The sequence below is a fragment of the Salmo salar genome, chromosome ssa10 (genome assembly GCF_905237065.1).
Source record: "Salmo salar chromosome ssa10, Ssal_v3.1, whole genome shotgun sequence".
NCBI lineage: Eukaryota > Metazoa > Chordata > Actinopteri > Salmoniformes > Salmonidae > Salmo > Salmo salar.
Genome location: NC_059451.1, coordinates 46,365,144 through 46,392,839, shown reverse-complemented (window position 1 = coordinate 46,392,839; position 27,696 = coordinate 46,365,144). Strand labels below are relative to the sequence as shown.

Here is a 27,696-nt window from a genome sequence, read left to right as displayed (position 1 = left end):
TAGCATAGGCTGAGATGAACTCTGCCTTGTTGGCCGCAGACTGGCAGTTCCAGAGGCTGCCGGAGACCTGAAGCTCCACGTGGGTCGTGCGCGCTGGGACCACCAGGTTAGAGTGGCAGCGGCCATGTGGTGTGAAGCGTTTGTGTGGCCTGTGCAGAGAGGAGAGAACAGGGATAGACAGACACATAGTTGACAGGCTACAGGAGAGGCTATGCTAATGCAAAGGAGATTGGAATGAAAATTAACTAAACAACTGGGGAAGCGAGAGAGCAGGGCCTCCCTCACTAACCATTCACTGAAACACTCAAATATAACTTTTCCAACTTCCACTTTAGAAATTATAATTGATGTAAACTACAGTGGTTCAATTTTTCCAGGAATAGGCTCAAACTTAGTTTATTCAGCTAGATAACTTGGTACAGTATTCTTCCGTGAAACCCACCCAGTGCACCGTGTCCTATGATGCCATAGCTAACTAGCATGCTAGCATCCAATAACACACGGTTAGCACCAATACTTGGTTACGACAAACTACCAATGGATCATTCGTGTCTGTGTCTAGTTCCTTTCATAACGCAGAAGTAATTAAACGTTGGTTAGCTAACACAAAGTCAGTCCTGCTAGCTACACAAGTGGACTACACAACTCGAAAGTTAAGCTTACGTTGAAAAAATATTATTGACTAAAAATGATACAGTACTGCTAGCTGGTAGAGTTGGCTAGCTAGCAGTGGCTGCGTTTACCTTTATCTTTTATCTTTGATATATAGACAACTATGTAGCTAGCTAACATTACACTAATCAAATCGTTCCGTTGTAATGTATTTAGTTTCTACAGTACTGCTAGTTCGTAAAGTTGGCTAGCTAGCAGTGGCTGTGGTGTTGTGGTGTTGACGCCGTTTGGAAAACGGCGCGAACGAATACAGCTGGCTAGCTAACCTTGTTAGTTTCTCAAAGTTAGTTTCTCAAAGCTACACCTACACCTTAGCTACACCTTTATCCTTGATGCAAAGACAACTATGTAGCTAGCTAGCTAACATTACACTAATCAAATCGTTCCGTTGTAATGTAATGTAATGTAATGAAATGTAATATTACCCGCGGAGCGAAGTACAGCACGGCTACTCACTCCAGCATCCGGTAACCAAACTTACTGATTTCCAACAGACTGATATCGAACAGACTGATATCAGACTGATATCCAACATACTACCAAACTGATTATTCAGCTGACTGATATCCAACATACTGATATCCAACATACTGATATCCAACAGACTACCAAACGTACTGATATCCAACAGACTTATATCCAACAGACTGATATCCAACATACTACCAAACTGACTATCCAGCTGACTGATATTTAACAGGCTGATATTTAACAGGCTTCATATCCAACAGGCTTCATATCCAACAGACTGATATCCAACAGTCTGATATCCAACAGACTACCAAACTTACTGATATCCAACAGGCTGATATCCAACAGACTGATATCCAACATACTACCAAACTGACTATCCAGCTGACTGATATCCAACAGACTGATATCCAACAGATTACCAAACAGACTGATATCCAGCTGACTGATATCCAGCTGACTGATATCCAGCTGACTGATATCCAACAGACTGATATCCAACTGACTACCAAACTGACTGATATTCAACAGACTGATATTCAACAGAATGATATCAGACTGATATCCAACAGATTACGAAACTTACTGATATCCAACAGACTGATATCCAACAGACTACCAAACTTACTGATATCCAACAGACTACCAAACTTACTGATATCCAACAGGCTGATATCCAACAGGCTGATATCCAACAGACTACCAAGCTTACTGATATCCAACAGGCTGATATCCAACAGGCTGATATTCAACATACTACCAAACTGACTATCCAGCTGACTGATATTCAGACTGATGTCCAACAGACTGATATCCAACAGACCACCAAACATACTGATATTCAACAGACTACCAAACTTACTGATATCCAACAGACTGATATCCAACAGACTGATAAACGGACTGATATCCAACAGACTATCCAAACAGACTGAATTCCAACAGACTGATATCCAACAGACTACCAAACTGACTGATATTCAACAGACTGATATCCAACATACTACCAAACTGACTATCCAGCTGACTGATATTCAGACTGATATCCAACATACTGATATCCAACAGACTACCAAACAGACTGAAATCCAACAGACTGATATTCAGCAGACTACCAAACTTACTGATATCCAAAAGACTGATATCCAACATACTGATATCCAACAGACTACCAAACAGACTGAAATCCAACATACTGATATCCAACAGACTACCAAACAGACTGAAATCCAACAGACTGATATTCAGCAGACTACCAAACTTACTGATATCCAAAAGACTGATATCCAACAGACTGATATCCAAAAGACTGATATCCATCTGACTGAAATCCAACTTACTACCAAACTGACTGATATTCATCAGACTGATATTCATCAGACTTATATTCAACAGAATGATATAAGACTGATATCCAACAGACTACCCAACAGACTGATATCCAACAGACGACCAAACTAACTGATATCCAGCATACTGATATCCAGCATACTGATATCCAACAGACTGATATCCAACAGAATGATATCCAACAGACTACCACAGTGCTATGCAAATTACAGTATATAGGGTCCAAATGCTTTAGCTTGTTAACAATACTTTATTTTTGTGTTTTCTTCAACATACTACCAAACTGACTGATGTCCTGCAGACTGATATCCAACAGACTGATATCAACAGACTGATATCCAACAGACTGATATCCAACATACTACCAAACTGACTGATATCCAGCTGACTGATATTCAACAGACTGATATTCAACAGACTGATATCCAACAGACTGATATCCAACAGACTACCAAACAGACTGATATTCAACAGATTGATATCCAACATACTACCAAACTGACTGATATTCAACAGAATGATATCCAACAGAATGATATCTAACAGAATAATTTCCAACAGACTACTACAGTGCTATGTAAACTACAGTATATAGGGTCCAAACGCTTTAGCTTGTTAACAATACTTTATTTTTGTGTTTTCTTCAACATACTACCAAACTGACTGATGTCCTGCAGACTGATGTCCTGCAGACTGATGTCCTGCAGACTGATATCCTGCAGACTGAAATCCAACTTACTACCAAACTGACTGATATCCAACAGACTGATATCCAACTGACTGATATCCAACAGACTGGTACTGAACAGAATGATATCCAACAGACTACCAAACTGACTGATATTCAACAGACTGATATCCAACAGACTGATATCCAGCAGACTACTAAACAGAATGATATCCAACAGAATGATATCGAACAGAATAATATCCAACAGACTACTACAGTGCTATGTAAACTACAGTATATAGGGTCCAAACGCTTTAGCTTGTTAACAATACTTTATTTTTGTGTTTTCTTCAACATACTACCAAACTGACGGATTTTCAGATGACTGATTTCCAGCTGACTGATATCCAGCTGACTGATATCCAACAGACTGTTATCCAACAGACTGATATCCAACAGACTGATATCCAACAGACTACCAAACAGACTGATATCCTGCAGACTGATATCCAACAGACTAATATCTAACAGACTGATAGCCAACAGACCACCATACTTACTTATATCCAACAGACTGAAATCCAACTTACTACCAAACTGACTGATTTCCAGCTGACTGATTTCCAACAGACTGATATTCAACAGAATGATATCAGACTAATATCCAACAGACTACCAAACGGACTGATATCCAACAGACTGATATCAAATAGACTGATATCCAACAGACTACTATCCAACAGACTACTACAGTGCTATGTAAACTACAGTATATAGGGTCCAAACACTTTAGCTTGTTAACAATACTTTATTTTTGTGTTTTCTTCAACATACTACCAAGCTGATTGATTTCCAGCTGACTGATTTCCAGGTGACTGATATCCAGCTGACTACCAAACAGACTGATATCCAACATACTACCTAACAGACTGATATTCAACAGACTGATATCCAACATACTACCAAACTGACTGATATCCAGCTGACTGATATCCAACATACTACCTAACAGACTGATATCCAGCTGACTGATATCCAACATACTACCAAACTTACTGATATCCAACAGAATGAAATGCAACAGACTGATATCCAACAGACTACCACAGTGCTATGTAAACTACAGTATATAGGCTCCAAATGCTTTAGCTTGTTAACAGTACTTTATTTTTGTGTTTTCTTCTCTGCTAAAGAGTGAGTGGAGTCAGTTGTCAACACCTCTGTCTGAACATCTTTCTACTAGATGGCTTGCCAGCATACTTGCATCCAGGCTAGTGACAGTATACAATAGCCTACAGGGTTCAGAGGGTTTAGCTCGTTAACAGGAATTTGTTTTTCTGTTTTGCTCTCGGGAAAGGTGCCATGTTCTGGCAGAAGGTTCAGCATTCACTTAATTAGGGCCAGGCTACCACGGCAACGGGCTAAATATGTCTCCTTAATTACATCTTCTTTCACTTACAATTGAAAGCCTGCTTGTAACATCATACTATAATTTAGTATTTTTATAATTGCTCAAACAGACGATTTACTGTGATAATAGGGTGACTGTCTGATGTAGACGTGAAGATTTTGCCCTGAGATTTGATGAGGCCTTTATCAGTGTGATGTCTGTGTTGTCTGTGTCCATGGGCCTGAATAGGGCTGATCATTGCTAGACTGTCTTCCATTGACACACACACACACACACACACACACACACACACACACACACACACACACACACACACACACACACACACACACACACACACACACACACACACACACACAATACCACCGTCAGCTGGCTGCACTCGACACTCCAGACAGACGAGCTCTGTTCCAATCCTCGTTTTGCCAAGGAGACCCCCCCGCCCCAACTCATCCCAGCGTTCTTCCATCCTCGCCCTCTTCTCCCGCCAATCAGGCACTTCCACAACCCCCCCCCCCCCCCTTAAAACACTACCCACCTGGCCTGCCAACCATTCCCTTGTCTTCCCCTGTGTGTGTATGTGAGACAATGAGTGTGTTTGTGTGTGTTGTTTGGTAGTATGACTGACATGACATTCTTATGCTAATCTGTCGATTTACCACCAACTCTGCTCTCGGATAGACTCATTAGCATTTCTGAGAAGAATCAGGACCAAACAAAACAAGCCCGCTTTCATCTCTTTCCACTCTCTGTGAGTCGTGATGTTGAGATGAGGTGTTGAGATGAAATGATCTCCCTGCATGAGGTGGGGTTATCGTAAAACACAGTGCCTTGGTGAAATCAAACCAGTGTTTTGTAATTTCTTGGTCAGTGTGCAGACACATTTTGAGCCATGCTAGCGTCTTTTAATCTGAGTGATAGGGGGTTTCTCAGACGAGCCCAGAGAAGGTTTAGTAGAGGAGAGGGGGTTTCTCAGACAAGCCCAGGGAAGGTTTAGTAGAGGAGAGGGGGTTTCTCAGACGAGCCCAGAGAAGGTTTAGTAGAGGAGAGGGGGTTTCTCAGACAAGCCCAGGGAAGGTTTAGTAGAGGAGAGGGGGTTTCTCAGACGAGCCCAGGGAAGGTTTAGTAGAGGAGAGGGGGTTTCTCAGACAAGCCCAGAGAAGGTTTAGTAGAGGAGAGGGGGTTTCTCAGACAAGCCCAGGGAAGGTTTAGTAGAGGAGAGGGGGTTTCTCAGACGAGCCCAGAGAAGGTTTAGTAGAGCAGAGGGGCTTTCTCAGACAATCCCAGGGAATGTTTAGTAGAGGAGAGGGGGTTTCTCAGACAAGCCCAGGGAAGGTTTAGTAGAGGAGAGGGGGTTTCTCAGACAAGCCCAGGGAAGGTTTAGTAGAGGAGAGGGGGTTTCTCAGACGAGCCCAGAGAAGGTTTAGTAGAGGAGAGGGGGTTTCTCAGACAAGCCCAGAGAAGGTTTAGTAGAGGAGAGGGGGTTTCTCAAACGAGCCCAGAGAAGGTTTAGTGGAGGCGAGAAAGTCGGCAAGCATCAGAAGGGTCCATGGTGGAGAATGGATCAATCTGTCTCATTACCCCAGGGGGAGCTGGGAGAGATGCAGGCAGAAGAGATCTATCAGGGGGATTGTGTGTGTGTGTGTGTGTGTGTGTGTGTGTGTGTGTGTGTGTGTGTGTGTGTGTGTGTGTGTGTGTGTGTGTGTGTGTGTGTGTGTGTGTGTGTGTGTGTGTGTGTGTGTGTATTTCAGGAAGTAGATGGTGTTGCTGTCTGTAACCTCGTTGTTTGTCAGTGAGGTATAAAGAGAGGCAAGGGCAGGTGTCCCACAGATGGTCACGTTAGCATACTGCAGGTACATCATCTCCCTCCTACCCACACCCCATCTCATCACATCATCCCTTCAGACACCCAGTCTTCCCTGGAGGACAACAAGCCTCTCTCAGGACAGCATATCTCTCTGCCTGTTGTACAACTCAGCACTGCAGCATACGGTGCTGATAGTACATCCAATAGTAGACGATAGTCATACAAGGTCTGCTGTGTTTAAAGGCACAATGGGATCGGGCTAGTGACATGTAACCACTCTCGCAGAGCTATGGGTGCAAGGCCTGACAGTCTATGAGGTCAACTTGATTGCTTTTAGCAATTTTAGATTGTACCGATTTAATGAGCACACAAGATGTACTTCAGGTACAAAATAATGATTTGAGCTCAGAGTTTAGTTTAGCGCAGTCTGAGTCTTTTGGTTACAATTACAATGTAAACCCCCTTGTTCCAATTACACCCATGGCTCCCAAGCTCACAACCCAAGACAAATCCTTTCAATAATCTATCTACTCCAGTCAAGAGGTTTAATAAAATGAACTTTCTATTCTGGGGTATCCTAAGCTCTTTCATCAATAATGAATAAATGCAAGGTATGATATCACCTAGAAAACAAATATCTTCATAAAATAACTTCCACTGTCCTTCCTAGAGTTCCTTTTCATCTTCTGCTTGCTCCTCTGTTCTTGCACCTAAGTGGAAAGTGAGGTAGCGATGCCTGTATTTGTCCCCCTCTGAACAAGCCTACATGGTATCTGTCCTCTCTCCTTTCCCCTCTGTCCCCTCTCTGATCTCCCCGGTCCCTCTGTCCCTCTCTCCTATCTCCTCTCCCCTCTCTTGTCCCCCTCTCTGCAGGTACATCACCCAACAGGGTCACAAACTGAGTGTGGGCGCCCCTCGCCCCCCCGCCACCGTCACCAACGCTGTGTCCTGGAGGTCGGAGGGCATCAAGTACAGGAAGAACGAGGTGTTCATGGACGTCATCGAGTCCGTCAACCTACTGGTGAGAAGCCTCTTTAATGGGATCTCGTTTTGTTAATATTCTACCTGTTCACTGTGAAGATAAAGTCATGGCAACTCCAAAGTAAGAAACTGCTAAATAGAAAAACAACAGGGGACACCTCTAGTAAACAATAATTATTAAAGAACACTAGCCAAGCCATACGTTTCCACACATCTTTTAACCCTTTAAATGTGTGATCTAACTGTATATGGCTTGTACTTAGTAATAACCTGCTGATGACAGGTAACAAATGAGAGTGACTAGTTGGGACAGTAGTATGATTATAAAACAGCTGGTCTGGCTTTGTGTGGCGTAACTGATTTGTGTGTAGGATAAGACGAACATTTCCTATGTAGGTTCCCATAAAGACCACACTCAAACATACAATAGATTAAAGGCCCAGTGCAGTCAAAAACTAGAATATCCTGTGTTTTATACACACTGGCATTCAAAGATTTGGGGTCACTTAGAAATGTCCTTGTTTTTGAAAGAAAAGCTAATTTTTTGGTCCATTAAAATAACATTTAATTGATCAGAAATACAGTGTAGACATTGTTAATGTTATAAATCACTATTGCAGCTGTAAACGGCTGATTTTTAATGGAATATCTACATAGGCGTAAAGAGGCCCATTATCAGCAACCATCATTCCTGTGTTCCAGTGGCACGTTGTGTTAGCTAATCCAAGTTTATCATTTTAAAAGGCTAATTGATCATTACAAAACCCTTTTGCAATTATGTTAGCACAGCTGAAAACTGTTGTCCTGATTAAAGAAGCAATAAAACTGGCCTTCTTTAGACTAGTTGAGTATCTGGAGCATCAGCATTTGTGGGTTCGATTACAGGCTCAAAATGGCCGGAAACAAAGCACTTTCTTCTGAAACTCGTCAGTCTATTCTTGTTCTGAGAAATGAAGGCTATTCCATGTGAATAGACTATTTAAAAAGAGTTCCAAAACTCTCTGCCAATAACAGCTAGTTTAGAGTTAAAAAATATATTATTGTCATGTACACCTGAGGTGAATTGAAATGTGTTGTTTTAGATGGTCAGCCATAGTACGGCACCCCAGGAGCAAATTAGAGTTAAGTGCCTTGCTTAAGGGCACATCAACAGGTTTTTCACCTTGTCGGCCTGGGTATTTGAACCAGCAACCTTTTGGTTACTGCCCCAATGCTCTAACGCAAGGCTACCTGTTGCGCTTTCCCCTCCCCACTCACACCACTCCCAGACAGCACTAGCAAAAAATGTTGCTTGAGAAATTGCTCTTTGCTAAGAAGCAATTTTTTTCCTTTTGACCATTTTAAATTAAAACAATCACAGTAAGGTACTTAATTGTTACCCAGAAATGATATTGAGATCAAAATGGCTGCGTTGGGCCTTTACCTTTACTCAAACAATTTCCTGGTTTAGGTTAAACATTCCCAGGTCAAGAGTTCATAGTCATACACTTTACTGTACATACCTTTTACTGTATACCAATGATGGGAAACTTTGATGGAGGTGGGGGCCACAAAAAAACATATCTCATCATGAGGGGCCTCAGTGGGTCTGCAAACCCAGGATAGATACATTTTGTTCAAATTTAATTTCTAATAGTTGGATATATATTTAAAGAGTGATCATTATTTAGAATGGACAGGCCAAGAAACAAGGTCAGGTTTACAGTAAGCTGTATGTCAGAGAAGGTTCTTCCAGACACTGTTTCTCCACTTCCTTGAATCGAAAATGTGAGGAAATGATTTCCGGTTTCCTGTCTTACAACAATCCTCCGGTTTCTGTGCTGACGTTGTTACACCGGGACACCCATGTGGCCACAACCTTTTGGTTTGGCACGTAACCAGCCCCCTGAGCCCCTGATGTATCCCAGGGGTTACAGATCCCTGATAACTGATTGTAAGGAAGTGCAGGTCTAATGGGCCTCTATTGCCACATTATCATTAAACTGGATAGCTAGATCTCTGAGCTCCTTTTTGTGACAAGCCACTTTATCATCTTCAGTCTCAAACATCTTCCTTAACCTCATATAAACCTGCCATCCTTGGTTCCTCCTTGTCAAAATCAGAGTTTTTGTGAAACATATTTTTCGCTGTCTGTAACCCTCCCTGTAGGTGAGTGCTACCGGCAGTGTCCTGCGTAGTGAGATTGTGGGCAGCATCAAGCTCAAGGTGGTCCTGTCTGGGATGCCTGAACTCAGACTGGGCCTCAACGACAAAGTGCTCTTTGAAATCACAGGACGTGAGTATAAACACCTACAGTATACTGTCTGTACACCATAGCCGTGGGAAGTAGGGGTGCTGAGGTGCTGCAGTATCCCCCCCCCCAAAAATGTATTTAAATAATGTTTCCAAAATTAAACAATTACTCCTGTCTGAACACTGACTGAATCTGGGCAGCACATGCACCAAATGTTTATTTATTTTGTATTTTATTTAACATTTATTTAACTAGGCAAGTCAGTTAAGAACAAATTCTTATTTACAATAACGGACTACCAAAAGGCAAAAGGCCTCCTGCAGGGACAGGGGCCTGGGATTAAAAATGTAAATAAATACAATATAAATATAGGACAAAACACATCACAACAAGAGAGACACAACCCTACATAAAGAGACACCTAAGACAACAACATAGCAAGGCAGCAACACATGACAACACAGCATGGTAGCAACACAACATAACAACAACATGGTAGCAACACAGCATGCTAGCAGCACAGACAACAGCATAAAGAGCAAGAAGGTAGAAACAACAATACATCACACAAAGCAGCCACAGCTGTCAGTAAGAGTGTCCATGATTTGAGTCTGATTCCAAATAAACAGTTTGTTGCATTGTGGCCATAGAAATAGAATCCATAGAACCCAGCTAGCACATAACGTTCTGAAAACGATATGTTTCTTAGAGCTTGGTGAGAGCGTGATTGTCCAATGGTTATTTTGCATACAACCTTCCCATAACGTTTCCTACAGGTTTCGTCATGGTTTGTTTTAAAGTAATGTTCTCAAATTGTTCAGAGAATGTTAAGAAACAACGTTCTTCTGTTGGAATTTCAGTATTTCAGCATAACATTTCCTGCAGGTTTCTTCACGGTTCAATTTAAAGTCTTGTTCTCAGAACATTAAGAAAACGATAGTAACATTCAAAGAACGTTCTAAGAATGCTATTTAAAAACATAGAATGTTCTCAGCGTCAACAAAAATCTCTCTATCCTCAATCTTGTTAAGTGTTTTCAGGTGTGTTGGCCACACCTGATCTTAATGAGTGCTTGTTTCCATTGAAATGGGGTCTGTTTGAATAGACAAAAATTAACAGCTACGTATGAGTTAAGAAAACATGGCAGGCTAACTCCTTGCTAGTGGCACAGTGGACTAATTCCATGTATAGAGAGCAGCAGATCAGGTTTGAATCTCACTGACGCCATGCCACAATAAAAAAGAGATGTGTTTGCATAATTAATGTGTCTTATCTGTGCTTGGAGTTAAAAACCGTTAAACTAAGCTATCAGTGTTTTTTAAAGTCTCATTAAAACATTCTCAGAATGTTATTTAATTACCTTCAAATAACCTAGCATTTTGTTCTCGGGAGGTTAATAAAACCACCAAGGAAAACATTCAGGGCACCATAGAATTGTTTTCTCAGAACCTCCCTGCAACCTAAAAATGTACATTCTCAAAACAGGCTACATTTTCACTTCTATTCTTAGAACGTTTAAAAAAAAGTTTTAAGTTTTCTGTAAGTTACAACTGATGGCTTAATTCTCAGAATCAATGGGAACCCAAAAATGTACATTCCCACTTCCAAGGAACCAAATGTGCTAGCTGGGAAGGGTTTTGGAATCTCACTCTGGTAATTTGACTGGTAAACTCATGGGTATGCTCAAAATGGCTGTCAGTTCTGACTTGAATGGGCACTTTATGCATTCTATTTCTCTTTACTCCGTCAGTGAATAGTTAAAGGACTTTCACAAATGTCTAAATACAATTGCAGGAATTATGTTTAGAAAGCGAATGGCTACTGCTGAAAAGAGAAGATTAGTTGTCAGTAGAAGCTACCAGTTTTTTTTCTCAACTCAGATGAACAGCACTGTTTTTCTAAGTAGCTCTGGCCTATCTTGAGACCATCACCAGTACGGTGAGAAGCCTAGGTTACGCATATTCATGCTATCTTCATCATTGGGTGAATGAGTGCCACTGGATAGTTGATTCAGTAGCTTACTGTAGCCTATATATTGATATATTGTTTCCCTTCTTTTTATTGGCCCTGAGCCAGGTCCAGACCAAGGCCCGGTTTCTCAAAAGCATCTTAAAACTAAATTCATTTTAGACCCATAGAATCCCAGAATGACATGAAATGCATTTATAAAGGGCCATATTTTCCAGACCCTGCTAAGAGTTTTGCCCCATCCTAAAAATGCTTCTTCTGTACTGTATGCCACTAGGCAAATACGATAAATCAAATAAAATGTTATTTGTCACATACACATGGTTAGCAGATGTTAATGCGAGTGTAGCGAAATGCTTGTGCTTCTAGTTCTGACAATGCAGTAATAACCAACGAGTAATCTAACCTAACAATTTCACAACAATTACCTTATACACACAAGTGTAAAGGAATGAAGAATATGTACAGAAAAATATATGAATGAGTGATGGTATAGAACGGCATAGGCAAGATGCTGTGGATGGTATAGAGTACAGTATATACATATGAGATGAGTAATGTAGGGTATGTAAACATATAAAAGTGCCATTGTTTATAGTGGCTAGTGATACATTACATCAAGATGGCAAGATGCAGTAGATGGTATAGAGTACAGTATATACATATGAGATGAGTAATGTAGGGTATGTAAACATTATATGAAGTGGCATTGTTTAAAGTGGCTAGTGATACATTTAATTACATCAAGATGGCAAGATGCAGTAGATGATATAGAGTACAGTATATACATATGAGATGAGTAATGTAGGGTATGAAAACATTATATGAAGTGGCATTGTTTAAAGTGGCTAGTGATACATTTATTACATACATTTTTCCATTGTTAAATTGGCTCCAGTTGAGTCAGTATGTTGGCAGCAGCCACTCAATGTTAGTAATGGCTGTTTAACAGTCTGATGGCCTTGAGATGGAAGCTGTTTTCGGTCCCTGCTTTGATGCACCTGTACTGACCTCGCCTTCTGGATGACAGCGGGGTGAACAGGCAGTGGTTCGGGTGGTTGTTGTCCTTGATGATCTTTTTGGCCTTCCTGTGACATCGGGTGGTGTAGGTGTCCTACATCGGGTGGTGTAGGTGTAATAGATAATAGAAAACGTTATTATAAAGGGATTTTTATACACCCAACTCAATATCTTCCAGTGGCTATGCTGTACACAGTATACACACAAACTCACTCACAAGTACACAGACACACCAAAAGGTAAGGACAATCATAGCCAGTGCAAGGTCCCCAACCCAAATAATTGGACTCTTCATCTCTGGAGAGATATGGTCACAGGTAATATGGACAATTACGTTCCAATCCCATGCCCAAATCCTCACCCTTCAATATCTTAGTTTGTTCCCAATCCTGCCCGACTAACTCCATACCCCCTGCCTCCCATCCCTACCTCCACCCCTCTGCCTCCACCGCCCCCATTCTCCGTCCCTGGTCTCCCCCCTTATGTGCCCTGGTTGTGGGGCGTCTGGTGGATTACTCTCCCTGGTCTAGCCTCGGTGCTAATCCCTCCCCCAGGCTACTGCTGCTGTTGGCAGATGAAAGATGGACGGCTCCTCACATGCAGCCAATGGCCTGGAAGTGAAGTGGCATGTCTGGAAAATAAAAATAAAAATACTCCTACAAATAATGGATAGATATAAACATGAGAATGCAAAATGGGCTTCTGCACTCTCCCTATTGGGGCGGCAGGTAGCCTAGTGGTTAGAGTGTTGGGCCAGTATCCGAAAGGTTGCTGGATTGATTCCCCGAGCTGACAAGGTAAAAATCTGACGTTCTGCCCCTGAGGAAGGCCGTTAACCCACTATTCGACCGGGCTCCGAAGACGTGGATGTGGATTGATGCGGCCCCCCTGCACCTCTCTGATTCAGAGGGGTTGGCTTAAATGCGGAAGACACATTTCAGTTGAATAGATTCAGTTGGACAACTGACTAGGTGTCTCCCTTTCCCATAATCAGAGGAAGAAGTGACTAACTATTCTCTCAAAATGTATATTGCACTTTGTTTTTGCATAACATGCATATGTATGTATGCCCTCAAGGGATCCTACTAAAATCCTGGGACAAGTAATTTTGAACCATAAAGGTGTGTTTTGATTACGAAGTCATCTTTATTAATGTGTCTGTCCAGCTTGCTACATGTAAACAGCCTTGTGTGGGTTAAACAGCACCCTCTTCTGGTCAAAGCCTGTTAACGTCACTGCACATGAAGAAGATACTGTTGGAGTCAGGGCAGTCAGGAAAGACAGACAGGAAAGAAAATCACATGAGCTTACAGCTTACAGGGAGAGTTTTGAAGTAGACTTTGAGAGATATGAGAGCTGAAACAGATCAAATTGTGAAAACGAATAAAACACAGGATTAATTTCTGTGATATGGACACATGACTGTTCTGTTGCCTTGTTAGGGAGATGGTGAACCACAGGGGGAAGTGTGATGAAACCTAAACCCTTCTACGTCTGGCATCCTCTCTCCCTCCACCCCCTTAGAGCCCGAACATGACCGACTGTGTCTCCTTTTTGACCGTTCCACAGTCTCTCAGTAATGATGCTACTAGGGGGACCATACTTACAGTATATTGGGGAGAGTAGCGCTCCAAAGGGCTAACCTGCTGGGATGTGATGATCTGATAGGCCTGCTAGGTCTCTGATCTCCAAAGACTAGATGCTAGCTCTCCCTGGAGGATGGGGCTTTAGATTGAAATGTCACACACACACACTCGGTCACACTCAGTCACCTTGGTGTGGACAGGGTTCATTCTACCTGGGTTCATGTGGGGCCCAGAGTCATTAAGAGCTTTAAACAGCAGCTCTGCTGGGCCTTTTCCATGTATTCAGGAAAACAACGGGAACATTAGGCTTGCTCACCACAGTACACAGCCACATTGCCAGGTCATTGTTTTCTAACCCACTCCTGACGTGGATGTTCTTCCAAAACTTTCTCTTATAATAGCTATGATTGATTGAAGTCTTTATAAAGTACCTACGAAGAAGAAACAGTGGTGTTTACAGTGTCACTGTGTGTTTTCTGATCAGGAAGGATGACAATGGAACCTACAGGATACTTTTTATTTAGTATCCGAGGCATATAATAAGACTGTACAGTACTTGAACTGAGACTGGAAAACTTCTATGGACTGCTATGGATATTTCGCACTTATCCAATGTGGACCTGTCATGCGTTGTGTATTAGGACATAGCCTTACAATAACCCCTCCCCCTTACCTGTCCTGTCAGGAGAGAAATGTAAGACGGTAGAGCTGGAGGATGTCAAGTTCCATCAATGTGTCCGTCTGTCCCGCTTCGAGAACGACCGCACCATCTCCTTCATCCCCCCCGACGGAGAGTCCGAGCTCATGTCCTACCGCCTCAACACCACGGTCAGCGGAACACACACACACACACACACACACACACACACACACACACACACACACACACACACACACACACACACACACACACACATCTCCTTTGCTCCATGTTAACCTTCTCTCCTCTATCTGCCAGGTGAAGCCTCTGATATGGATTGAGAGTGTGATTGAGAAGTTCTCCCACAGCCGAGTGGAGATCAAGGTTAAGGTAAAGGATGTCCACCATCATCCACTGTGTTTTAGCATGGCTCCAACATTGGCTTTCCTATGAACCCTGGCTGCAATGTGGAACAATGTTTGGGTTGGGACTGTTTCCTCAACCTTTAACTTAGATGCTATGAGTTAATCATTGAGCAAGGAAGTCTTCATACAATAACCTCTGTGTTTCTTCTTGATGACTGTATCCTTTCTTTCCATCACTAGCATTGCACGTCTCTGCTGGTAACCCTGTGACCGTTTGACCTTTCACCTCCACCCTACAGGCCAGGAGTCAGTTTAAGAGTCGCTCCACTGCCAACAATGTGGCCATCATGGTACCTGTGCCCAGCGATGCCGACTCGCCCAAATTCAAGACGAGTACAGGCAGCTGCAAGTATCTTCCTGAGAAGAGCATGGTGCAGTGGAACATCAAGTCCTTCCCTGTAAGTAGCTAATGTCACTGAGATGAACTCAACATTACTACCCTGAACAAAAATGTCAAGTGTTGGTCTCATGTTTCATGAGCTGAAATAAAAGATACCAGAAATGTTTCATTCCCACAAAAAGCTTATTTCTCTCATATTTTGTGCACAAATTTGTTTGGATCCCTGTTAGTGAGCATTTCTCCTTTGCCAAGATAATCCATCCACCTGACAGGTGTGGCATATCAAGAAGCTGATTAAACAGCATGATCATTACACAGCTTCACCTTGTGCAGGGGACAATAAAAGGCCACTCTAAAATGTGCAGTTTTGTCACACAACACAATGCCACAGATGTCTCAAGTTTTGAGGGAGTGTGCAATTTGCATGGACTGCAGGAATGTCCACCAGCTGTTGCCAGAGAATTTAATGATAATTTCTCTACCATAAGCTGCCACCAACGTCTGAGGCCTGAGGCCCATTGTGAGGCCCATTATTTTAATGGTATCTGTGACCAACAGATGCATATCTGCATTCCCAGTCATGTGAAATCCATAGATTAGGGTCTAAGGAATTTATTTCAATTAACTGACTTCCTCATATGAACTGTAACTCAGTAAAAATCAATTGCTGCATGTTGCGTTTTATATTTTTGTTCAGTATAATAATAACAACCTATTGTAGATGGCAGTTAAGTCAATGCCTCCCTGTTAGTGGGTCATCTGCTACAGTATGGTAATATTACCATAGCATATGTCCTGTGTGGCTTAGTCGGTAGAGCATGGCGCTTGAAATACCAAGGGGCGTGGGTTCGATTCCGGCTTGGACCACCCATACATAAAATGTATGTATCTGCTCTATTATCCAACTTTGTGGCAACAGTTTGAAGAAGGCCCTTTCCTGTTTCAGCATGACAATGCCCCCATGCACAAAGCGAGGTCCATACAGAATTGTTTTGTTGAGATCGGTGTGGAAGAACTTGACTGGCCTGCGCAGAGCCCTGACCTCAACCCCATCAAACACCTTTGGGATGAATTGGAACGCCGACTGCGAGCCAGGCCTAATTGCCCAACCTCACTAATGCTCTTGTGGCTGAATGGAAGCAAGTCCCCGCAGCAATGTTCTAACATCTAGTGGAAAGCCTTCCCAGAAGAGTGGAGGCTGTTATATCAGCAAAGTGGGGGACCAACTCCATATTAATGCCCATGATTTTGGAATGAGGTGTTAAATGAGCAGGTGTCCACATACTTTTGGTCATGTAGTGTAGTTCACAACATAACAAAGAACCTTAATGAAGAGAAATGCTCCAGTTTTCCAATAAACCTCATACGTGTGTATGTTTCTATGTTTGAACAGGGGGGGAAAGAGTACATGATGAGGGCTCACTTTGGTCTGCCTAGTGTGGAGAGTACTGAGTTGGAGGGGAGAAGGCCCATCACTGTCAACTTTGAGATCCCCTATTTCACTGTATCTGGTATCCAGGTAAGCTAACAGATCCCTTAAATCTATGTTTATCAAAGTGGACCCTAGTAGAGCCAGGTATGAGTTCCATTGAATAGTGCATACAGGCTGGAAGGTTCTGACTCACGTGTGCGTGTGTGTGAGTGCGTGTGTCAGAGCATGCGCCAGAACGAATCAGTTGGACGGGCCTTTGATTTCCATAGGCAGGCATGTTTTTTCACGGGAACCCCTGTGTGCACGCGCTTGCATTTCACAGGTTTTTTCAAGGGGTGTAATAGGAAATGTAATAGGCAGCTCGTGAGTTTAAAGTTTGGGGAAGCTTACAATTTATCCAACCATTTCTACCGATCTGGGTGCCAGTTATGATTATTTTTATATATGCGCATTTTCGTGGAACAGTTTCATTTCAATAATACAGTTTTTGATTCTCAATATCATAGTCACGTGGTTAATCATAAAAATCTGAAGTAAAATGATACAAATGTACAATTTCAAATTCAACTATGGCGAGAGCACTAGCCTCTGCCATATGGGCACATTTAATATACAATTGGCGGCTAAAGAAATGAGAGCATAGAACTCAGAGATAGTTTATTGGCAAATGCAGCAATAGGCCTTTAACATCCATCATCAACTAAGTAAAATGCATAGGCCTAAAGCTGATAAATAAAAACTGTCGAAAATATCCTGATGAAAGAACCTGAATTTTCAATCGCATTCATCTCTCTACTACACATGTCTGCCTCCCTTTCTATCTGTCTCGACTTGAGCTATTGCTAGTGAACTGAAACATTCTATCAACTAGCCAATTCCGGGCCCTCAGTGTTTCCTGCCCCAGTGAGCTCGGGACAGACAGCTGTTTTTTATTTTTTATTACATTTCCACTGGATAAATGGGATCATCAGATCATGATATTTTGTTCTTTCACACCGAGTCTTGGCAATTATCGAGATGTTGGAAATATTTTTCAAATACTGAGGAACTATCATTGCAATGGATGTAAAAAAAAAATACAATAATTACTTTGTTGACTTGTGTGAGGCAAAGAAAAAAATACTTCGAAACTCAGCTTGTTAGTGGTGTATGTGGTGAGAGTTAAGACAATCAGAAAATCAACATTGCCAAATGTGTACTTTCCTACATATGCATGTATTATGGAGCGAGAAGCGCCATATCTTCGCCTCACACCCCTCCACTTCTTTTACATTTGTTTAATTGAACCTTTATTTAACTAGGCAAGTCAGTTAAGAACATATTCTTATTTACAATGAAGGCCTAAGCCGGATGACGCTGGGCAAATTATGCGCCGCCTTATGTGACTCCCAATCACGGCCGGTTGTGATACAGCCTGGAATCGAACCAGGGTCTGTAGTGACGCCTCTAGCACTGAGATGCAGTGCCTTTGACCGCTCCGCCAATTGATGCAACATTTTTTATTATACTCAAGACACATTATTTTCACACATATTTTAGATCCTTTTCACTGACAGATGCAACTCAATCAGCTAGATCTATTGCTACATTCACTACCCATATTACGGGCTTCCCAAACACACTGGTGATTTTAAAACAATCCACAGCTATTTTTCTAAAATAAGCTAATGATCCTCTGTGGTTAAGTCATGCTCCCCGGTGAAGTATTTTGAATGGTTTTATTTACAGCAGTAAACATTTAATTTTGGCAAAACATCAATTTACTTTAGGGCAATCCAGCATCCTAACAGGGCACTGTGCACCCACCAACTTTCCTTTCCAATTTGCAAAAGGCTGAAACCTGAGATCTGTATATAATGAGGAGATGCTGATGTCTCCACCCTAACAATGGGAGTCTTTGTCCTAAAGGCGGGAAGGCAGATGCCAAGCTTAGGTCTGCATCACAGGAGGTTGGTTGGCACCTTAATTAGGGAGAACGGGCACATGGTTTCCCTCTCATTATGTATAGACCATGTTTTTTTTGTTCCTATTGTGTTATTGACTGTATGTTTGTTTATTCTATGTGTAACTCTGTGTTGTTGTTTGTGCTGCACTGCTTTGCTTTATCTTGGCCAGGTCGCAGTTGTAAATGAGAATTTGATCTCAACTAGCCCTACCTGGTTATATAGTGAAATAAAAAATAAAATAAATAAAAATAAATGTATCTGATGCTGTCTGGACAGAAATAGTATGACATGCCTTACTCTTTTGTTCCACACAGCATCAGATACATGGTCTACACATACTGAGACAGAGGGGCGCTGTTTCGCTCGCTCGGATGCTTTAACCCTCCTGTTGTGTTCGTGTTAATTCATTCTGTGTTCCTGGTCCAAAATGACCGCCCCATTATAGATGATTATAAATACATATATTTTTACTAATGTTGTGTTCGATCTGTTTATAAACTTAAGATCTTGTGAACATTACAAGTTTTGAACTTATATTTGCTATTTATGGCCTGTAGGCCTCATTGACCTGAGCTCATACAACTTGTTTTTGAGTAAAAAAGTCTGCTTCCACAGAATGAATTGTGAGCAAGGCCTCAAAAAAGCTTTATATACCAGAGCTGCGAGAAAAGTTCTATATATTATTGAAACAATGTTGCGATATAGTTTGTGAGAATGCCAACAGGTGTGGTTCCCGTGGTCGAAAGATTCTATTGGGGAAAGGTTCCCGTGGGGGTTGCCATGGAAGCCAAGAAGGTGTGTGTGTGTGTGTGTGTGCGCGCGCTCAAACACACATGCATGTGGGGGTCTGGGAGAGGAAGTGTGTCCACCTGATGAATGGGCATGTGCCTGAACTCAATTTTATACAGTAATTGTAGTCTCACCCATTCATTTCTAATGATCGGTCATTGTTGACCAGGAACACCACAGGTGTACAAAAGTTAAATAAAACACCCACATTTGAATGGAAATCATCAAAATGTATTTTGTGTGTTCAGATGCTCTGTGTGGACAAAGTCATGGAACCTTATGACAATTAGATTAAATTAACTACATTTTTTTTCAGAGAGAGAACATTCTGTCGGTGCGGGTCTCGTTCAAATAAATTATCAATATTTTATCTGGACGGGCAAGGAGGTACAGTAGGGCGGGCCAGGGCCCCTAAGGCCGGCCCATAACGTCGGCCCTGGTGTGTGTGTGTGTATGTGCTGAAACTGTTCTTTGCTCCTCCTCAGGTACGCTACCTGAAGATCATTGAGAAAAGTGGCTATGAGGCCTTACCATGGGTACGCTATATAACACAGAGTGGAGGTGAGACACACACACCATTTCAGCCCGGCAGTGAACCCAGCCATCATATCTATTACCTCTCTCCTGAAGCTGGGGCAAGGGGGATTTGAATGATGCCTTACTGCCATTAGGTTCTCTGTGACACTCTGCTCTGCATGCCAAGGTGGCTATCACCTTTTCATTGTGATCAGCAGAGGGAAAGAGAGGGACGGACAGACGGAGGGAGGGAGAGAACGAGAGAGTGAAAGGAAGGGAAAGAGGTAGAGAAATAGAGAGAGCAGTTTTGACTTATTGATAAGGGAGTTGTAAGCAGTTATTGTAAAGCCATAATAACTACTACACTGACCCCAATGTGTATCTCAGTCACCCAGAGCCCCAATGCTAATTTGAATGTTAATGTGACGCCACAGTACAGGGGTAGTGTGATGATGGTTAGAAGAGTGTTAATGTATTGCTGTTACGTCTTCACTTCTTGGCAGATTATCAACTCCGGACAAACTAAGGGCGAGCCTGCTGCTAGACAAATAGATCGTCACTCTCTCCCTCTCTCTGGGAGTGAGAGACAACAGAGGACAAGGAAGGGGGAACAACTTTCACCACTGTCAATTCTCAAAGGACCAGGTAGTCATCTTGCACACTCTGCAGACATGAGGACCTTCAAGACTCAATTTCCCTTCAGAACTCGACTGTTGTCACCTTTGACCTTTGCTGTGTTACATCATCTGGAGAAACATGTTTTATTTCTTTCGAATAATGAACCTAGTGGTTTTCTTATTGGTCACATTGTAAACATTTGTATAGTTGTATTTTCTTCTTAAAGCTGGAAGAATTCAGGACATTTATGATCTCTGAAGTGTGAACGTTGAAACCTGTGTACAGCACTGATATAAAATGATATCTGGTTGGTGTGGATGCTAGCAGTTGATGTTATCTTGGGGCCAGCTGTAAGCATATAATCCCCACTGTGTCCAATGAGATGAACACCAAGATAATGAATAGGCCTGCATAATATCAGCAGCTGTGTATTACCATATTGTCGTCACAGTTCCTAGACATGTGCTTGTACTCAGCTGACAACTACAAGGAAAAGACTGAAGGAATTCTCTGTGTGCAAATCACAATTATGTAGTGTTTCTAACAGTCTTGTGATACAGACACATTTAACGCCTCGAGGAAAAGCCATGATCAAAATAAGTAAACCAATAATACAGGTGGTCCGAAATGAACAGAATGTTGTTTAGATAGGAAACAAAGTGGACATATCTATGTCAATGTGTGAAAACCTATGTCAATGTGTCACCACCAAACATAAACCCAACTTTTCCAAAGCAGCTATTGGTTGGCATGGTTACAGTAGTCTGTTGTGCGTGCAATGCACCACCCCTCATATCAGTTCTGGTTCTCTCTCTGCCAGGGGAAGAGCTCTGGTTCTCTCTCTGCCAGGGGAAGAGCTCTGGTTCTCTCTGCCAGGGGAAGAGCTCTGGTTCTCTCTCTGCCAGGGGAAGAGCTCTGGTTCTCTCTCTGCCAGGGGAAGAGCTCTGGTTCTCTCTCTGCCAGGGGAAGAGCTCTGGTTCTCTCTGCCAGGGGAAGAGCTCTGGTTTGCTGTGTGTAGGCCTACTGTATGAAATCCAGACCTGGTTTCAAATACATGTTTATTTGAGTATTTGTTATTTAAATACTAATTTTCTGTATATTTGAGTATTTTCAAATGTGGTGAATCAAAACGTTTTTCCAAAATACTATTTTGAAATACCTGGGATAGATGCGTGGGAGTATATTTGAGACAGTCTAATTGAATATTTTAAAATACTTTCCAAATGTATTTCCAATATTCAACTACTTGTTTTTTCAAATAAAAAATATCTAAATACTTACTTCCAAATGTCTTTGAAAGTAATTGAAATAGCCTAAATAGTATGTGAACCCAGGTCTGATGAAATCTCATATTAAACCAGCCATATAAAATAGTTGATTATGAGGAACAGGACAAATATGACTACACTCTTCCAGATATTCTCTCCAGTGGGGTTTTTAATGATTGTGTTTTTCAATCTATTAATATGTTATTTATTAACCTCTGTACGTCAATGGGAGACAAAGGGATCTAGATTGTAAGGTACAAAGTCGTTTATTTATTTCTATCTTCACTGGTTATTTCCATCTCTATCAGTGAGATGTTATCAAATGTAAGCCAGGGAACTGGACCTGAGGGCTCTCTCTCGCTCTCTCAATTCAATAGACTTTATTGACATGGCAAGATTAATGACTTACATTGTCAAAGTATACATATAGCAAAAATGGTGGGACCAACAGCAATAATAATAATAATAGTAGTAGTAGTAGTAGAAATGGGATTACCATTAACAGCAACTACAACAACAATATTAATGAGAATAACAACACATAAAAGCAATGGTAGTAGACCAGTCTCAACATGACTGAGAAGCCACATGACATGGTATGAAAGACAAAACAAAATGGGAAATATTGTTGACATTACATTGCACTTTTCACTGGCTGTCCTTCAGGTTGTGGCAGGAGGACACATATTTGGCTGCCAAAACTGCACATTTTGGCTTTTCACCCAATAAATATTTGATTTTTTTCTTCATCTTTTACAGTTTCAAATTCTTTGTACTGAATGATAATTTTGGGAAAGAAAAATTATCTTAGGTCTGAGTATTTGTCACAGTGTAATAGGAAATGCAGCTCTGTCTCTACCTCTCCCCTGGAGCAGAGTGAGCACAGCCTGTCCTCTCTGAGCAGCCAGGTTTGACTGTGATGACCGGTTTCTATAGCCAGACTGTGCTCACTGAGTCTGTACCTAGTGAGTGTTTTCCTCAGTTTTCTATCAGTCACAGTGTTCAGAAAGTCTGCCACCATGTACTGTCTGTTTAGAGCCAAATAGCATTGAAGTTTACTTAGATTTCTTTGTGGTGTCTTTCCAAAAGGTGGTATATTTTTCTTTTTGCTTTGTGATGATTTGGTTGGGCCAGATTTTCTGAGTGATGTCTTCAGGCTCTATGGGGTTGGTTTGGGTTAGTGAACTGAGCCTCAGAACCAGCTGGCTGAGTGGACTCTTCTCTTGTTTCATCTCTTGACATTGTAGAGCTGTGTGATGGAATAGTTGTAAAATTTGATGGCTCTTTATCTATTCGAGCAAGGAGGGGTTTTTGCCCAATTCTGCTCTACATGTGTTATTTGGAGGTTTTCTTTGCACTTGCAATACATTCTTGCAAAACTCAGCATGCAGTATTTTGATTGGATGTTTGTCCCATTTAGTAAATTCATTATTAGACAGCGGACCCCATACTTCACTGCCATATAGAGCAATTGGTTCTATAACTGATTGGAACATTTTGAGCCAGACTCTAATTGGAATTTCGATTTGAATGTTCCTTTCAATGGCATAGGATGCTCTTCTTGCTTTGTCTCTCAGCTCATTCACAGCCATGTGAAAGCTACCTGTGTTGCTGATATTTAGTCCTAGATACGTGTAGTTTTTGGTGTGTTCTAATAGAACTGTGTCCAAATAGGATTTATATTTGTCATCCTGATTTCCAGACGTTTTTTGGAATATCATCATATTAGTTATTTTTTAGATTAACGGTCAGAACCCAGGTCTGACAGAACCTGTGCAGATGATCTAGATGCTGCTGTAACCCCTCCCTAGTGGGAGAGAGTAGCACCAGGTCATCTGCGTACAGCAGACCCTCCTTAGTGGGAGACAGCAGCACCAGGTCATCTGCGTACAGTAGACACTTGATTTCAGTGTTGTAGAGGGTGAGACCAGGTGCTGCCGATTCTTCTAATGTTTTTGTCAATTCATTAATAGTGTTGGACTTATTGGGCAGCCCTGTTTCACTCCACGTCCCTGAGAGAAGAAGTCTGTTTGCTTGTTGCCAATTTTAACCAAACATTTGTTTTTAGTGTACATTGATTTAATAACATCATGTTGTTTTCTCTCCAATACCACTTTCTATTAGTTTATAAAAAAATACCTTCCTGCCAAACGGAATCAAATGCTTTCTTGAAGTCTACAAAACACGAGTAAATGTTGCCTTTGTTTTGGTTTACTTGTTTGTCTATTAGTGTGGATAGTGTAAATGTGGTCTGTTGTACAATTGTATTTATGATACTGCAGAAAATTTTCCCCAAATTGCTGTTAACGCAAATTTCTTTGTAATTATTTGGGTCAAATTTGTCTCCATTTTTATAGATTGGTGTGATCTTGGTTCTAAATATCGGGGAAAATACCTGTAGTGAGGACAATGTTGAAGAGTTTGAGTATAGCAATTTGAATTTGTGGTCTGTATATTTGATCATTTCATTTAAAACACCGTCAGCTCCACAGGCCTTTTTGGGTTGAAGAGTGCATAGTTTTTCCCAAAAGATGTCTTCTGTAATTGGGGTATCTGCAGGATTCTGATAGTCTGACTGCTGATTCAAGGATTTGTAATTTTTTCTTGTATATATTTTTGTTCTGGGCATAGTGATTTCTCCACATATCCCCATTTTGGATCACCAACTCCTCTTGATGAGGTTTGTTTAATTTATTCCAATTCTCTCAGAAGTGGTTTGATTCTATGGATTCCTCAATTACATCCAGCTGATTTCTAATGTGCTGTTCCTTTTTTGTTCTTAGGGTGTGTTTGTATTGCTTCAGTGTTTCTCCATATTGAAGGCGTATATTTTTGTTGTCTAGTTCTCTGTGTTTTTTTTTATAACTTTCTGAGATTTCTCCAATCATTATCAACCCATTTACATAATCTATTCTTTTTGGTTTGCTCTTATATTTCTTTAGATTAGCCAAGGAGGCTAATTTGTCAAATCTAAAGTTTATGTTCCAAACGGCCAAATGTACACTTTCATTGCTTTAGGAGAATGTTAAGGCTAAAAGATTGTCCAGGAGAGATTGTATTTTTTGGCTACTAATTGCTTTTTGGTAGATTTCTGTACTGTATGCACTTCATCTATAGGCCTGTTTAGTACCATGTCATTTATTGGGCCCTGATGCTTCATGGTTGGGTTCCGCTCTTCTCAGATACACTGTGATTTTACTGTGGTCTGAGAGAGGTGTTAGTGGGCTGACTGTGAAGGCTCTGAGTTTAGGTCGGTGAGGAAGTAGTCTAAAGTACTGCTGCCAAGGGTTGAGCTGTAGGTGTACCTATCAAAAGAGTCCCCTCTTAGCCTACCATTGACTATGTACAGACACAGTGTTCGACAGAGCTTCAGGAGCTGTACTCCATTTTAGTTTTTCACTTTGTCATAGTTGTTTCTGTGGGGGTACGTGGGGAGGGAAAGGTTGTTGCTTCCCGGTAGGCGTTTGTCCCCATGACTGTTAATAGGGTCTAGTTCTTCTGCTGTTCTAGCATTCAGGTCTCCACAGACCAGTACGTTGCCTTGGGCCTGAAAGTGACTAATCTCCCCCTCTAGAATGGAGAAACTCTCTTCATTGAAGTAAGGTGACTCTGAAGGGGGAATGTATGTGGCACAGAAGAAGATGTTTTATCTGTTAAGATAGCCTCTTTGTTGATTTTTAACCAGATAAAGAATTCTCCCGTTTTGATCAATTCGATTGAATTAGTTAGTTCAGATTTATACCATATTAGCATTCCCCCTGAGTCTCTGCCCTGTCCTGAGTCACTGCCCTGTCCTGAGTCTCTGCCCTGTCCTGAGTCTCTGCCCTGTCTGATTCCTTTTAATTTAGTGGATGGTAGGATTATCTCCCTATAACCTAGTGGACAGCCAGTGGAAACATCACCTCTGCACCATGTTTCCTGTAGTACTACAATATCAATATCATCAATTTCTTTCAGGAAGTCTGGGTTTCTGCTCTTTAGCCCAAAAGCAGAGGACTTCAAGCCTTGTAAATTCCAACATGCAACGTAAAAAGATTTCATAACTGTGTTTTCTTTACCTTCAAAATGATATACACTCACAATCCAACAAGAACTATTAAAATGGGATTTTTCAATTAACGTAAACTCTTATGCAAATGTGATTTGTTTATCATTTAAGATAGCATTTTTGTCGTGCGACTTGGATGGATAGTGTGAGGATGGTGGAGTTCTTGTGCTCATCTTACCATGACCCTTGGCCTATCACGTGAGCATAGTAGACTCAGCATTTGTTTAATGTCACTCATTTGGTTGGTGGAGGCTGGGCCAGTTGCTCCTCTCAGACTGTGCATAGCTCTGCCTGCAGGGTTTTGGCTCCTCCAGGTGTGGGTGGGGGTTGGGGGGTGGTAGGCCTCGTCTGGGTGGGTCTGAAGCTGGTGTGGTCTGTGCTGTGCTGGCTGTGGTGGGCATTGAGGTTGGTGGTTTGCTCACGCTCTCCCTGAGCAAGAAAACCTCCCCCTCCAGTTTGGTGAACTCATCCCTCATGGCAGCCATGGTGGTGAGTAGGGCCTGAGCCTGCTCTGCACTGAGGGGGTCGCTCTCCTCCTGGGGTGTGTCCTCCACTATGTTGGGAAGAGAGGTGCTGGATGTGCCTTTTTGGGTGGGGAGAGTGGGGGTGATGGTGGTGCTGGTGGAGTTTCTCTATCTGCTCTCCTTAATGGTCTGAAAGTCTGTTTCAAACAGCCTAATGTTACTTTGCACCATGACAGTCCCAGTCTTGTAGAGGTTGATTGTTATCATGGTGCTGTCAGGGTTGTCTGTCTATTTGACTTTCAACTTCCACCCATTACAGATTCCTTCTTTCTTTATGGATGGGTAGTGAGAGCAGACTGCTGACAGCCATGCATTTGGTTGGTCAGGGAGAAAGATGAGATTACTCACATCACCGTTTTTTAGAGGTCTGCGAAAAGGGTTTCTGGCCTCCCCTTTAGTAGTTTTTGTTTAAAAGCTTTTCTCGTTGTGTCATTTTTGGCCTCTGGAGAGTAGAGAATGGACTCAGCGCTGAGGGGGAGTGGGGACATGGTGCCTGTGGGCTCTGCTACTACTGCTGCTCTGTTTTGCTGTTTGTCTGCTGCTGTCGCTAGCTAGCTCTAATTTAGCTCAGAAACTGGCAAAACAAAGTGAAAAATCTTCACACCGAAAAAACAGAAGATATGTTTAAAGTTAGAGTCTGTGCTCCTTTTTGGTTTACTCACTCAGTTTGGTCATTTGCTGTAGTTGTATTAACTCCCCTTGCTAGGTTTGTTCTAGTTAAATCTTTCTGGCTAGGTTTTTGTGGTGTAGCTAGCTAGCTAGAGTCAAAACTTCTTAACTTGAGGCGCAAAGTGACTTTTTTTCTATTCTGATTGAATAGAGTTGTTGTTCATCACTTCTTGTCTTGAATTATTTTTAGATTTGAGTGTTTATCACATTCTAAAAACAAAAAAACTGAAATAAATCAGGAGCTCACATTGAACATGTCTGTAGCTTTCTCTCTCTTTCTCTCTCACTGTCTGGCTTCTCTCTCATCACTGT

At 41.7% G+C, this 27,696-nt stretch overlaps 1 protein-coding gene across 1 annotated transcript in view; it reads left to right on the top strand.

The window, feature by feature from the left end:
- Positions 1–27,637, top strand: part of LOC106560519 (AP-1 complex subunit mu-2) — a 50,122-nt gene extending 22,485 nt beyond the window's left edge. Inside the window, exons 5-12 of the mRNA XM_014123491.2 lie at positions 7,255–7,402; positions 9,511–9,637; positions 14,855–14,997; positions 15,128–15,199; positions 15,474–15,632; positions 16,968–17,093; positions 20,227–20,302; positions 20,761–27,637. Coding sequence (XP_013978966.1) covers positions 7,255–7,402; positions 9,511–9,637; positions 14,855–14,997; positions 15,128–15,199; positions 15,474–15,632; positions 16,968–17,093; positions 20,227–20,302; positions 20,761–20,783 — 874 coding nt within the window. The 3' untranslated portion in view covers positions 20,784–27,637. The remainder of the gene's footprint in view (positions 1–7,254; positions 7,403–9,510; positions 9,638–14,854; positions 14,998–15,127; positions 15,200–15,473; positions 15,633–16,967; positions 17,094–20,226; positions 20,303–20,760) is intronic.
- The last annotated feature ends 59 nt before the right edge of the window (positions 27,638–27,696 follow it).